This window comes from Triticum urartu, chromosome 4 (assembly GCF_003073215.2).
Source record: "Triticum urartu cultivar G1812 chromosome 4, Tu2.1, whole genome shotgun sequence".
Classification (NCBI taxonomy): domain Eukaryota; kingdom Viridiplantae; phylum Streptophyta; class Magnoliopsida; order Poales; family Poaceae; genus Triticum; species Triticum urartu.
The window spans coordinates 585805291-585818033 of record NC_053025.1 but is presented as its reverse complement, the minus strand read 5'-3'; the positions used below and the strand labels follow the sequence as shown (position 1 = coordinate 585818033).

At 45.8% G+C, this 12743-nt stretch overlaps 2 protein-coding genes across 2 annotated transcripts; one reads left to right on the top strand and one right to left on the bottom strand.

Annotated features, from left to right (window-relative positions):
• Positions 1-5875: 5875 nt before the first annotated feature.
• On the bottom strand, positions 5876-11943 carry LOC125552911 (zinc finger matrin-type protein 2-like). Its single transcript, XM_048716633.1, has 11 exons — positions 11678-11943; positions 11084-11126; positions 10897-10983; positions 10756-10777; positions 10588-10670; positions 7634-7666; positions 7044-7122; positions 6900-6952; positions 6637-6697; positions 6437-6519; positions 5876-6284 (listed from the first exon to the last, which is right to left on the bottom strand). Exons 2-11 carry the CDS (start codon positions 11093-11095, stop codon positions 6189-6191), a joined length of 609 nt encoding a protein of 202 aa, XP_048572590.1. The 5' UTR covers positions 11096-11126; positions 11678-11943; the 3' UTR covers positions 5876-6188.
• Positions 7673-9500, top strand: LOC125552910 (1-aminocyclopropane-1-carboxylate oxidase homolog 1-like). The gene has a single exon (XM_048716632.1). It carries the CDS (start codon positions 8378-8380, stop codon positions 9488-9490), a length of 1113 nt encoding a protein of 370 aa, XP_048572589.1. The 5' UTR covers positions 7673-8377; the 3' UTR covers positions 9491-9500.
• Positions 11944-12743: the final 800 nt, after the last annotated feature.

Below are 12743 nucleotides of genomic sequence, written 5' to 3'. Positions count from 1 at the left end.
TGGGTGTTTGTGTGCGTCATCGTCAATGTTTTTGGCATAGTAGTGCAGAAAATTACAAGAAAACTACAGCTGCAAGAAAAATACCGCATAAGAAATTACAGATGTATATTCGTATTCAAACCTGTATGTGTTCGCTCATGTGTGCGGTGGTGCATCTCCACTGGACAAAATAGCAAAACCCCATGTCTCCATCTCTCTGCCTTCTCTGGTGTTATATGGACCACATGCATATTCTTTCGTGTCGTAAACTTTCTCCTTAATAAATATACATGCGGATCTCGAAATAGAACAAGAAAGAGCCCATGTCACATTCTCTCTGCTGCTTTGTCTCTCTTATGCTGAAATCCCAAATCCTGACATCTAAGATCATTGCCCCTCACCGCTCCACTACTTGTCTGTGACCTGGTTCGATGCTCATTCCGAGAGGTGGTTTTTTGGCTGTTGGGTCTCCCTACTTCAACACACATCACAGCATCTATTTGCTATAATACTTACGCTTGATACCTATGACAGTGTCAACTCAACTGAGGTTGGCCACCACAGTCCATCATGTTCCATCAGATTTTTTTTCCGACCGTGCATGTGCTTATGACTATGGCTTCTCATCGTGATGATGCAAAATGCAAATCCAGACATAGATTGCTGAATGACGTGTGTACTTGCCATTTCCTGAGAAAATCATGTTTGTTTGTGTTCTATACACATATAAACGGAATGAAAGGCTAGCAACTATAAGTACATACCTTTCTTTTTCGCAAATTTCAAATGGGCATATGTTTTCACAAAAGTTTGTAACCGCATATGTTTCCATAGCGCCTATCAGACCTCCACTGTCGCTCCGTCGCAATCCCAAATATTAGCCTATTGGACCCCACCGTTTGTTGCTTTGTCATAATCCCAAAGTTTGTTGCTCTGCCGAATACAACACCTTGATTCGAGCCATGCGAATTCCCAAGAATCCTTCAAGGCTACTCAAGTTAACCAACTTTGATGAGCACCACACAACGCTGCCTCTGCATTAGCCCACATGGCCAAACCTTAAGAATGCCGGCCATGATGCCACCAACAAATGCGAACGTTGGCCATTAACAAGACGATCAACCCAAAGCCTGCCTCAGAGATGGTCTGCGGGTTGAGCATGTCAGCATGCAATGGGATGCGGACTTGATGCCAGCAATCTACATGTTAGCATCAACCTACTACTTTTCTAGAACGCGACATGACATTTCTAGAACTAAAAATCATGATTCGGGTGTGTAGCCCTACAATGAATTTAGACCGGGCAAGACTGAGGTGACCAGTTCGCCAGACCAGGTCTTGTGCTAGCTCTGCGCCTCGACCAGAACCCTAGTAGATCTATGTGTTCTCTTCATTATATGCATAGCTCCTAGCCCATGTGTATTTGCCATGGTTAGTTTCTTGCAGTTTAGCATCCTTTGCGATTTTAACATTTTTGTGGTTAACTTATTGCAGTTTACCATCATTTACACTTGAGCATTTATGTGGTTAGTTCTTGCAATTTAACATGGTTTACATTTTCCATATTTATGTTTAGTTTCTTGCAATTGACAATCGTTTACAATTTTAATACTTTAAGGGTTAGTTTGTTGCAAATGAACGTCGTTTACACTTTTAACACTTAAGTTGTTAGTATGTTGCAATTGAACGTATAGTTTACACTTTTAACACTTAAATGGCTAGTTTGTCGCAATTGAACGTCATTTACACTTTCAACATTTACATGGTTAGTTTCCTAGAGGTTGTGATGCCGCGGCAATAAGCTAACCATTGTGATGCCGAGGAAAACTACATGGTTAGTTTTTTTTTCATGACTGGCTGTTCATCAAAAGTTGTGACATAAACTCTTGCCCTTCCTAGAAGCAAAAAAATTTTCAAAGACAAATATCGACGGAGTGATGCGCTCAAGATAAGAACAAGAGAACCGTCAACCGAAGCTGCATAAATCATTTATGTGCCACTATTCACAGTCGTGATCTAAAAGAAATACACCTCCAGAACCGGCGATTCATTTGGAGCAACGAAAGGACCAATACTATGATGAACAAACTGAACTCTTTATTCCGCAACGCCGATTGGGACATGCACTTCAACACTCACATCCTCCATGCACTTCCTTCGTCCCTTTCGCACCATTGCCCTCTCCTGCTCGCGGATGACAAGGGCCCTCAGAGACCTCGCTCCTTCAAGTTTGAGAATTTTTGGACCACGATGCCGGGCCTCACTGACGTGGTTCAAAAGGCATGGGCGGAGCTAACTTCACACTCTGAGTCTTGCCAGGTGCTACACCACAATCTGAAAAATGGGCACCAGGCTCACTGAGTGGAGTAGGACACCTTTTTTCAAATCAAAAGTCCATCTTCATGGCGCTCTGCTGGTCATCCTCCACCTAGACATAGCCCAGGAAAGCAGAGCATTATCCTTGAAAGAAATGGACCTCTGCAAGAGGTTAAAAAGGAGGGTCATCTCCTTATTAGTCATCGAGAGAGCTTGAAAGCATCAATGTGCTAAAATGACCAATCTGAAGGAGGGTGATGCAAACACCAAATACTTCCACCGGAAGGTTGATGCGCGAAGACGCAAAATCACATACACAGACTCAAACACAACCATGGGTGGATCACCAAACATGAGAAAAAAGAGGAGCTCATTTGTTATCATTTCAGTGAGGTTTTGGGGAGAGGGAACTAAGGTCCCTTGACCTAAACTGGGGCGAGCTCAACATGGAGACTCATGTCCTGTCAGATCATGAGGACCCCATCTCTGAGGAGGAGCTTAAAACGGTGATCAATGACATGCTCACTGACAAGGCCCTAGGGTTTCACCGGTCTTTTCTTCGGAAAATGTTGACAAATGATGAAGGGGGAGATGATGGCAGTGGTCCGTCTGTTTGAGGATCCACATAGTGCCAACCTTCATTGGCTTAATTTGGCCAATGTGGTACTTTTGCCAAGAAGGAGGGTGCGGAGGGGATACCGGATTATAGGTCAATTAGCCTCATCCACATCATTGCAAAGATCATTGCAGAAGTCCTAGCGAACAGACTGCACCATCACATGAACGCCATTGCCTCGAACGCGCAAAGTGCATTCATCAAGAGAAGGTGCATCCACAACAACTTGATGTACATCAGAAACCTTGCTCGGAGGCTTCAAAAGAGCAAAAAACCCGTCACTCCTTTTCAAGCTGGACATCTGCAAAGCTATAGATTCGATCAAATGGGAATACATCATCGACCTTTTGCAGAAAAGAGGTTTCCTCGCCTCTCTCTATGCGGATGACGCGGCGGTTTTCATGGCGCCCATCAAGAGGGACATTGATCGGCTATCTCAGATTTTACACTGCTTTGGCAAGGTCACGGGCCTTGCAACCAACTTTCAGAAGAGTTCAGCCGTACCCATCAGATGCGGCAACATAAACTTGACACCCATCCTTCATAACCTGCCGACCAAAAGATCCTCCTTCCCAATGAGATACATGGGGCTCTCTATCTCGATATGGCAACTGAAAAAAGTGGACTTTCAATTCTTGGAGGACAAGGTGGCAGCTAAGCTCACTCCTTGGGATGGTGGCAACATCACTGCCATTGGACCCACCGCCCTTGTAAAACCAGTCCTCTCCTCCCAAGTGTCATACTACATTATGCCTCTCATCGTTCCCTCGAGCACCCTACACAGGACCAACAAATTGGAGAGAGCTTTCCTTTGGGTTGGCTCGGACAAGATAACAGAAGTGAAATGCAGAGTAAAATGGGAACTGGTATGTAGTGCGTACGAGTGTGGAGGCCTTGGGGTGCTAAACACAGACAAGTTTGCGTGAGCTTTGAGACTCAAATGTCCATGGTTTGAATGGAAAGAGCCTTCCAAACTGTGGGTTGGCATGGGCAACCCCTGCGATGAACATGACCTCAATCTCTTCTACACATCCACCACCATCACCGTAGGAAATGGAGCAAAAATCTCCTTCTGACAGGCTTCATGGATTAACAACCGGAAGCCCAAGGAGATAGCTCCACTCATTTTCAAGGCTTCATTGCCAAAAAATTGAAAGGTAAGAGAGGCGCTCAACAATGGGCCTTGGGTTGCCAAAGTCAAAGTTTCGACCAACTTCACCATGGACCACATCCACCAATTTGTGGCCCTCTGGGCGACCATTCAAGGCTTCCACCTTGAATAGCATGTTGAAGACAATATTTTGTGGAAATACGCAAACAATGGGCACTACTCCGCAGCCTCCGCCTACAAGGCCCAATTCTTGGGAACGATCTACTCTCCAATGGATCACATGATATGGAAAGCTTGGGCCCCTCCCAAAGTCAAGTTCTTCTCTTGGTTGGCTAACCAAGACCGTATTTGGACCGCCGACCAACTGGCCAAGCGAGGATTGCCTAACTGCGACCTTTGCCCACTCTGCAAGCAAGTCCAAGAATCCGGGCCGCACCTCTTCTACAAATGTCGGTTCACGCTCCGTCTTTGGAACATGGTGGACGACTGGCTGCAATTGATTGAATTCGATACTTAGTATTGGCATCTAGAGGACTCTGTTAGTGTGATTGGTGGTCGAAGAGATCCGACGAAACGGGAAGGCCATGGCGTCCCTTACAATGCTTGTCGGTTGGACCATTTGGAATGGTCGGAACACACAAGAATGCACCAACAACAATCCTGCTCAACAACATTAGATGTGAGATCAAACTTTGGGTTTTAACCAGAGCAAAAAAAATGGGCACTATTGTACCAGGAGTGTGAGTCCTAAGTAGTTTGGGGCTTGTAACAAAAATTCTATACTCTTCTTAATCAATATACAAGGCAAATCTTCTGCTTCCATTTCAAAAAAAAGAGTCTGAAATCCCAGCCGGACCTTGAGATATAAACCGGGGAACTGAAACTAGCTTCACACTCGCGCTCGCCTGCTCCCTCTTATATGTAGACACAGAGGTAGTAGTACATCCGGTTGGATTAACTGGATTGGCTCGAACCGCACGCGGCGTGCAGCAAGAGCGTGCTGCTGTGCTCCGGTCGTATCGCAATACTACTACTGTAGTACGTGTTTATCTGGTGAGGCGGTCCTGTCAGCCAAGGGGAGGCTTGATTACGACTTACTAGTATCTACTCCCTTCATTTGACAATGTAGTGCGTCTGCGCGCCTCCTGAGATCTAAGTTAAAATATGAATCCAGTGATATAATTTTTGCTTCCACCGCAGTCGATCTAGTTGGTTAAATTTGAATCTCAGAAAACGTGGGCATACTACATTACGGAGGGAAGGGAGTATCTAAGTAGGTGCACAAGAGAAATGTCAAGGATGCAGACTAGTACTAGACCACTAGTAGAACCAGGCGAGGCGAGGTCGCCATCTGCCCGACACTCGTGGAACAGTAGGATGGATGCGCCCACTTGTTGGACAGCTCCATCAGGAAATTGCCAAGAAAACGCGCGCGGGGTATAGTTTGGGTCGCTGGGCTTTATGGAGACTCAAGCCTGAAGGTGATCGTTTGACGATTCAGCGAGTAAAGCTGTCAGCTGTGACCCTGAACCTGAACGAGAGACATGTTTTCGAATTGGCCTTTCTTCTAAGTCGCCAACCAGCAGTCCGCGTGCCCTGAATGTAGCGTTTACGCGCTAACTTCACGTTGTTATCTTGTTCCCGAGTTGATTTAGAGGACTAGACCATGAATCACTTTGTTTGAACTAGAAATTGGCACAAATATACATCTTTTCTAGTGTATCTTTTAGCCCATCAGCATGCAAACTTATTTTTCTTTCTTTTCCAAAACGGAGAATATGGGAGAATAAGACAACAAACAGCCTGCAAACAGAGCATTTGCTTTTCTCGCAAGCTGATACAACAACAGCGTGTAAACGAATTAGTTATCTCATTTCTCAAAGATAAAATGCCTCTCAAATGATACAGCAGCATCTAGACGAAATAGTCGTCTCATTTCTCACAAATGATCACGGTCACAAATTACAGAAGCTGAATTGTTCCAGCATCAAGTATCCTTTCGCTGACATTATCAGGTAGCGGTTGCAAACAAGGCTCCAGTACTACACTAATCACAGCACTGCGGCTCTGCATCAGAGCTGTGCCTGACCTACGCTGAGATCCAGGTGCACAGGGTCACGGCGACGTCTTCACCAGCCACAGACCAACGGAATGAAGAACCAATTTTCACTTCTTTGATGAGGTGCCGAACCCGCCAAAGCCCATCATAGCAGCAACATCAGGATCAATGTCCTCAGGTTCATTCTGGCCAGCCTGCTCTTTCTGAAACCAAATCATACCATGTCATTACAATTCTCAACAGCTCAATAAACTGACAGACTGCAAGTCAAGTCTCGTGTTCAATGGAAAACACGTACCTAGTAGAAACAGGAAATTACATACACATAGGCACACATAAAAGATTGTACTTATACCTTCTTTTCTTTCTTCTTTTCTCTGCGTTGACGCTTCTTCTCCTCCTCCTCTTGCTGCTGTTTCCATATTCTCTCATCCAAATCTGAAGAAAAGGCCAAGAAGCCAATTTTAAATTTCAGACAGCAATGTGGTAGACAATTCCGTGGACAATGAATAGAGGAGAAATGACATCCTAGATGATGTTTTCGCATTGCATCACCTTGTTCACTGAAGCTGGCTGGGTCCTTCCTCTTCTTAAGTGCCTCAAACCGTTTTTGAACCTGCGGGCAGAAAGAGTTACTAACATTGAATCATATGGAAGGTAACCACGCAAGCAGCTGTCCACTTGGCTTAGATAACTCGAAGATTTTCATTTTCAATTTGAGATGAGATGATAAACCAACGAAATAACCAGCGCATGATGAATAATGATTTTAATTATTAGATGGACTCGGGTCCAAAGGACAAGCTTCATTTTTTTACCTGTTCGAGTGATGCCCTTTCAACACGCATAGACATGCCCAATGCTCGCTGATCTGTCAAATGTTCAAACCATAAAACATGAAACTGATGATAGGCAAGTTTGCTAGACCAACTGAACTTAAAATAGAGTTTGCAGGTACTTACGCTTCTTGCCATTTATATGATCCAAATAGTTGGCTGAATCTTTAACAACACACTCACATACTGAACAGTAGTATCCAGCCTGCCAGAAAGTTGGTAAACTGAGAACAAGCTTTTGTGCGATAAACTGAGCATGAACAATATCTAGTTAATCATTAATATTTGCATCGTTCTCCAATCCAATGGCAAGCAAGATAAATTATGTAGCAATAGTATTGTTCTAAATATCATGCATTGGTATGTTAAAGAAGATCAAGCAAGTGATGAATCGGACACTAGTGAGTAATGACTGATTGTGGAAACATGAGACCAAAATCTAAAGAACAACACATACAACAGGTCTTCTGAATCAAGACCCCACAGAGTTCTCAAGTACTCCCTCTGTAAAGAAATATAAGAGCATTTAGATCACTAAAGTAGTGATCTAAACGCTCTTATATTTGTTTACGGAGGGAGTACAACGAACAAACAACAAGGAATCACATACTCTGGCAGAATGTCTATCAAGTAAGACAAACTGGAAATTTTAGTATTTTACAAACATTGCCATTTCTTATCTAAAATAACAAGCCCTGTGAGATTTTGGGACAAACCTGCTGACTCAAAGGTGCGATTGGGGTTACCACCTGAAAAGGAGGCAAAATAATATGGTTAGTAATACATTTACGTAATAGAGCGTCTATTTTATCTATACAGATTGTTTTATAGCGAACTAAAAAAACAGCTTATCGATGATAAATGAGTAAATGACCAAACCGAGCCACCTATACAAATAAAACATTCATACGTGGACTTAAGTTACTCATCTTTTGCAATGCTCATTCATACTTCTTCTTATCATGTGCTGGTAATATCAAACTGTTAATCATTGTCCTAGTCATGTGCTGGTAATATCAAACTGTTAATCATTGTCCTAGACTCCTAATACAGCACAACGGCAGTACTACTGAAAGGAGTTCTCCAGTAGAGTCAATCTAGCGACACCCTTACAGAACACTATAAAAGTCCGCTCTTCGTAAGGCCTTGGCTATTATATTCTTCTTATTTGGCTAACTCGAACTAGTGAATTTACCATTCGAGCCTGGTCTTTGACAGGGAACCATGTTTTCTTTTTCTTTTCGGAAAATGATAAAGAAACAATAATGGATCAACCACCGCAATGATTACATAAAGAACTGCAAGTTAGGTAGTCTCTTGCATAGCAGTTGAGAAGAGATAGGTAATGAAGAGAATTAATATATAGTGGATCGAGCTTTTCAATCTCGCACAATTTGCACCGGCCCAGAGTTCCTTTAAAGGAGCAGCAATCCTCATCCAGTGGAGTAGTGCAACAATTGATGGCCTCCGACTCCGATCGCCTTCGTGCCCTTAAGGCCTTCGACAACACCAAGGCCAGCGTCAAGGGCCTCGTCGACACGGGCGTCACCACCATCACCTCCATCTTCCACCACCCCCTCCCCCTCCACCATTTGCATGCAGATCATGAGCACCACTTTACCATCCCGGTCATCAATCTCGCGGCTGCCGTGGGTGCTACTACTACTACTACACCATCCGAGCGAGCTGAGCTGGTCACCGCGGTGAAGGTGGCTGCGGAGATGGTGGGCTTCTTCCAGGTGGTGAACCATGGCGTGCCCAAGGCGGCCATGTCAGAGATGCTTGCAGCGTTGCGGGGCTTTCACGAGGAGCCGGCGAAGGCCAAGGCGCCCTACTACAGCCGGGACTCTCGCCGGCGCGTGAGGTACCATAGCAACTTCGACCTGTTCCGGTCACCAGCGGCCAACTGGCACGACACCCTTTTCATGGAGACAGCGCCGGAGTCGACACCGCCCGACGAGATACCGCCCGCGTGCAGGACCATAGCGCCCAAGTACATGAGGTTGGTGCAGCAGCTGGGCCGCACCCTGCTCGAGCTGTTGTCGAAGGCACTGGGCCTCCGCCGTGAGCACCTGGAGGAGGACGCTGCGTGCCTGGAGGGGCTCGCTAGCCACTACTACCCATCCTGCCCAGAGCCGCACCTGACGTTGGGCACTACCGCCCACTCCGACCCCTGCTTCCTGACCGTGGTCCTCCAGGACGCTGTGGGCGGCTTCCAGGTGCTCGTCGACGGACTACAGGAAGATGACAAGAAGATGTCGGATGTCGTCTGGGTGGACGTGCCGGCAGTGGCAGGCGTGCTGGTGGTGAACGTCGGCGACTTCCTGCAGCTCGTCTCCAACAGCAAGTTCAGGAGCGTGGAGCACCGCATGGTGGCCAAGAGTGTCAGGCCTCGCGTCTTCGTGGCCTGCTTCTTCCGGCGGCAGGGCGCGGCCACGTCCACAAGAGTGCTACAGCCAATTGTCACCAACGGCGAGGCGCGGTACAGGAGCACCACCATGGCGGAACTGGTCCGGCGCTACAGGGCCAAGGGCCTTGACAGCAACTCTCTGCTCCAGCACCTGAGGCTCTGAATCCATCCGACCAAAACTACAAGCTAGTTGCTCGCTCAGCACTCCAATCATAACCATGCTAGCAATGCAAGATGTTTGATTGTGTTTGTGGTTCGAATTCAATATATATGTATCCAAGCAATGCAAGATGCAATTAATCCTTTTTGCTTTCCAAAGTGGACGTCATGGAATGATTGGACATCCAACACAAATGAAACAGGGAGCAGGATACTGACAAGGTCTCAGTTCAGCTTCCCCAAATTTACAAGAAAAGTCAGGGAACCCTCCCCGCTTTCATTTCAGCAGGTTCATTACAGGCCAAATTATATGTCACCAGAGAGCATGGATGCAGATGCAGTTGAACCTGAAACATGGCTGGCCTGTTGGTCTTTCCATGAATTGCAGAAAGCATCAAATTAAGACTAGCCATGGCAAGATTATAGTACATGCACAGAAACTGCATATATATTCTTGAGTACATTTTCTGTATTCTGACTATATATACAAGGGCGCATCTACTTGACTGGTAAGGTCGGATGAACAATGAAATGCCATGATGACATTTGTATCCTTTTTGGCCCTTGATCGACTAAAATTCAAATTTCATGAGGACAAGATAAACAAACATCATGAACATGGTAAACTGTACCATAATTAAAATGTTATGCAAATAAAGCATCCAATTCTTAACGAGCTTAGCTGAAGGGGGACTCGCTACTTTCTTTCAATATATATACTGGCATAGATGATTTTAAGTTAATTTAGTATGGTGTCTGTCTACAACTGCCAAACACAACAGTAAGCATATACGGCTGTTTGACAGACTCTGGGAAAATAGCAGCATAAAGAACATACAATGCCATGACATACTAAAACACCCAATACCCACAAATCAACATCCAATAATTCAAATCAAGCATAAACATGAAGTCTCAGATACTAGGTTGCAAATTAACCTAAATAAGGAACTTCAAAATGCACCACGCGAGGCATTACAGATATACATAAGAAGAAATCGAGGAATCACACCCAATTGGGTTCACAGGTTATACAACAATGACGAAACATGGAAAAACATAATAAGAAACATTATTTGAAACCTATATGATCTGACAAACCTGGGTTTTACCAAGACGAGACTCAAGATCAACTTCATAATCCCTATGCTTCAAAGGCTGTCTTTGCACAGGAGGGCCCCTGTCTGACGTTTGTAGAGGAAATAATTCAGTATTGCATGATCATAACAGTAAGGCTGCAGAATTAATAACTTTAGACAGAGTGCATACCCTTGCCTCTCCGGGCTTCATCCTGCATAACCAAGGGACAAAGACAGAACAAATGTTAGCACTGTATTGAACAAGAGAGACATATGAATATGAATATGATTATGTTTACTTTTCAAAAAACAGTAGGAGATCGTGGAGGACCTTCTCATCCCGCTCTCTCTGTCGAGCTCGCTCCAAGTACTCCTCCTTATCAAATTTCCTACGGAAAGTGTTATCCACACCTGCAGGCTACGCATCATAACAAGCAGAAGATCAGCTCAAAATCCTCAAATGCACCACACTGGGTTCTCTACAGACAAAAAAAGAATTACGAGTAGGAGCAACTCACATTGCCAGACATCTTGCCCTGTCCACCGCCAAGCAGCTGCTACCTACGAATCATCACATGTACAAGAAACATAAGAAACAAAACAATAATCTAGAACGAAGAATTGTTGCCACATGACAACGGACAAAGCGAACAAAACATGCCCCTGCTCAACAACCATCAGAGAAGCTGCTCATGATGGCAGCGGGACTTGACTCATTGAAACAATATGCATCCTTGGGCTGAAAATTAACCAGCGCAGCAAACTATCCACATAAGACTGCATTGTTTTCGACATAAAAAGAAGTATGGGACAGAGGTGCCGTTGATATGAAATTCGAACCACACATCAAATCAAAACAGATAGAGCATGGCATAACAACACAGCATGGTAGAATGTCCATCTTGTAATATTTAGCATTGCATGAAACTGAACCGAATGAACTGGACATCGAATTGAACCCTAATACGACGGGGCACGGCAGCATAAACAGCAGAGCGTTCCACCAATCAAACTAACCAAACGTCGAAGGATTAGTTAACCCTAGCCTCCATCAGGGACGAACGGATTATGAGGACGCTAGGAGATCAGAATGAAGGGAGCACGGAACTCACGGCGAGGGGATCCGACGGCAGGAGGAGGGGCGCCGAGGAGCGCTTGCCGCGGGCGCGGGGACTGGCGGGGAGGGAGGCGGCGGCAGGGGCGGTGTTACCAGCCCTTCCAAGTTGCAAGAGCCAGCCGGGGCGGCACCAACACGGGCCGGTGGCGGCGACGGCGACGGAGACGGCGACGGCGGGATCTCCGGGGAGCCGAGGACGGTGGTGGGAGGGAGAGCCGAAGCAACCAGATGTGGCCTGGGATGGATGGACCGAGAGGCTCGTGGTTGGGCTGGGCCAGATAAGGCAGGGGCCCAAGTTTGGTTTTCTCAAATCAAGCCTTGAGGCGGTAAAGTGGCCCGGATGCCCATGGTGTCAACGCCACGGACACCGGCGAGTGAGAGACGCCGGCCAGCGGGCGGCAGCAGCCTCAGAGCATCTCCAGCCGTTCGACCCCAGGGCACTAAAAAAAAGCGGTCTGGGGGTGAACCGGCGTTAGTTCGACTCCTGAGGGCGACCTATCTCACAATCATGCCTCCAGACGCCGTCTTCAGGACGCGAAAAATTCGAACTTGGTCATTCCTGCTCACAAAAGGCAGCGGGTCACGGCGTAGCGGGAGCGTCGGGGAGGAAGCGTAAGCAGGTGGCGAGTAGTTGTATGAAGAGTACTGCACGCCGGCGAAGGCGGGAGAGGGCGTGCGCTTGAAAGATCGTGGATGTCGCCTAGAGGGGGGTGAATAGACGTTTTAAAATGATTACAATTTAGGCTTGAACAAATGCGGAATAAACCTAGCGGTTAATTTGTCAAGCACAAAACCTAAAGCAACTAGGCTCACCTATGTGCACCAACAACTTATGCTAAGCAAGATAAGCAACTATGTAATAGCAAGATATATGATAAGAAACAATATGGCTATCACAAAGTAATGTGCATAAGTAAAGAGCTCGGATAAGAGATAACCGAGGCACGCGGAGACGACGATAAGTAAAGAGCTCGGACCAATTATTTACCAACCTCTCCATGAGACGGTACAATCACTTTCAAGAGAGTTTATATAAGGAATTATTTATCACCATGCAATGC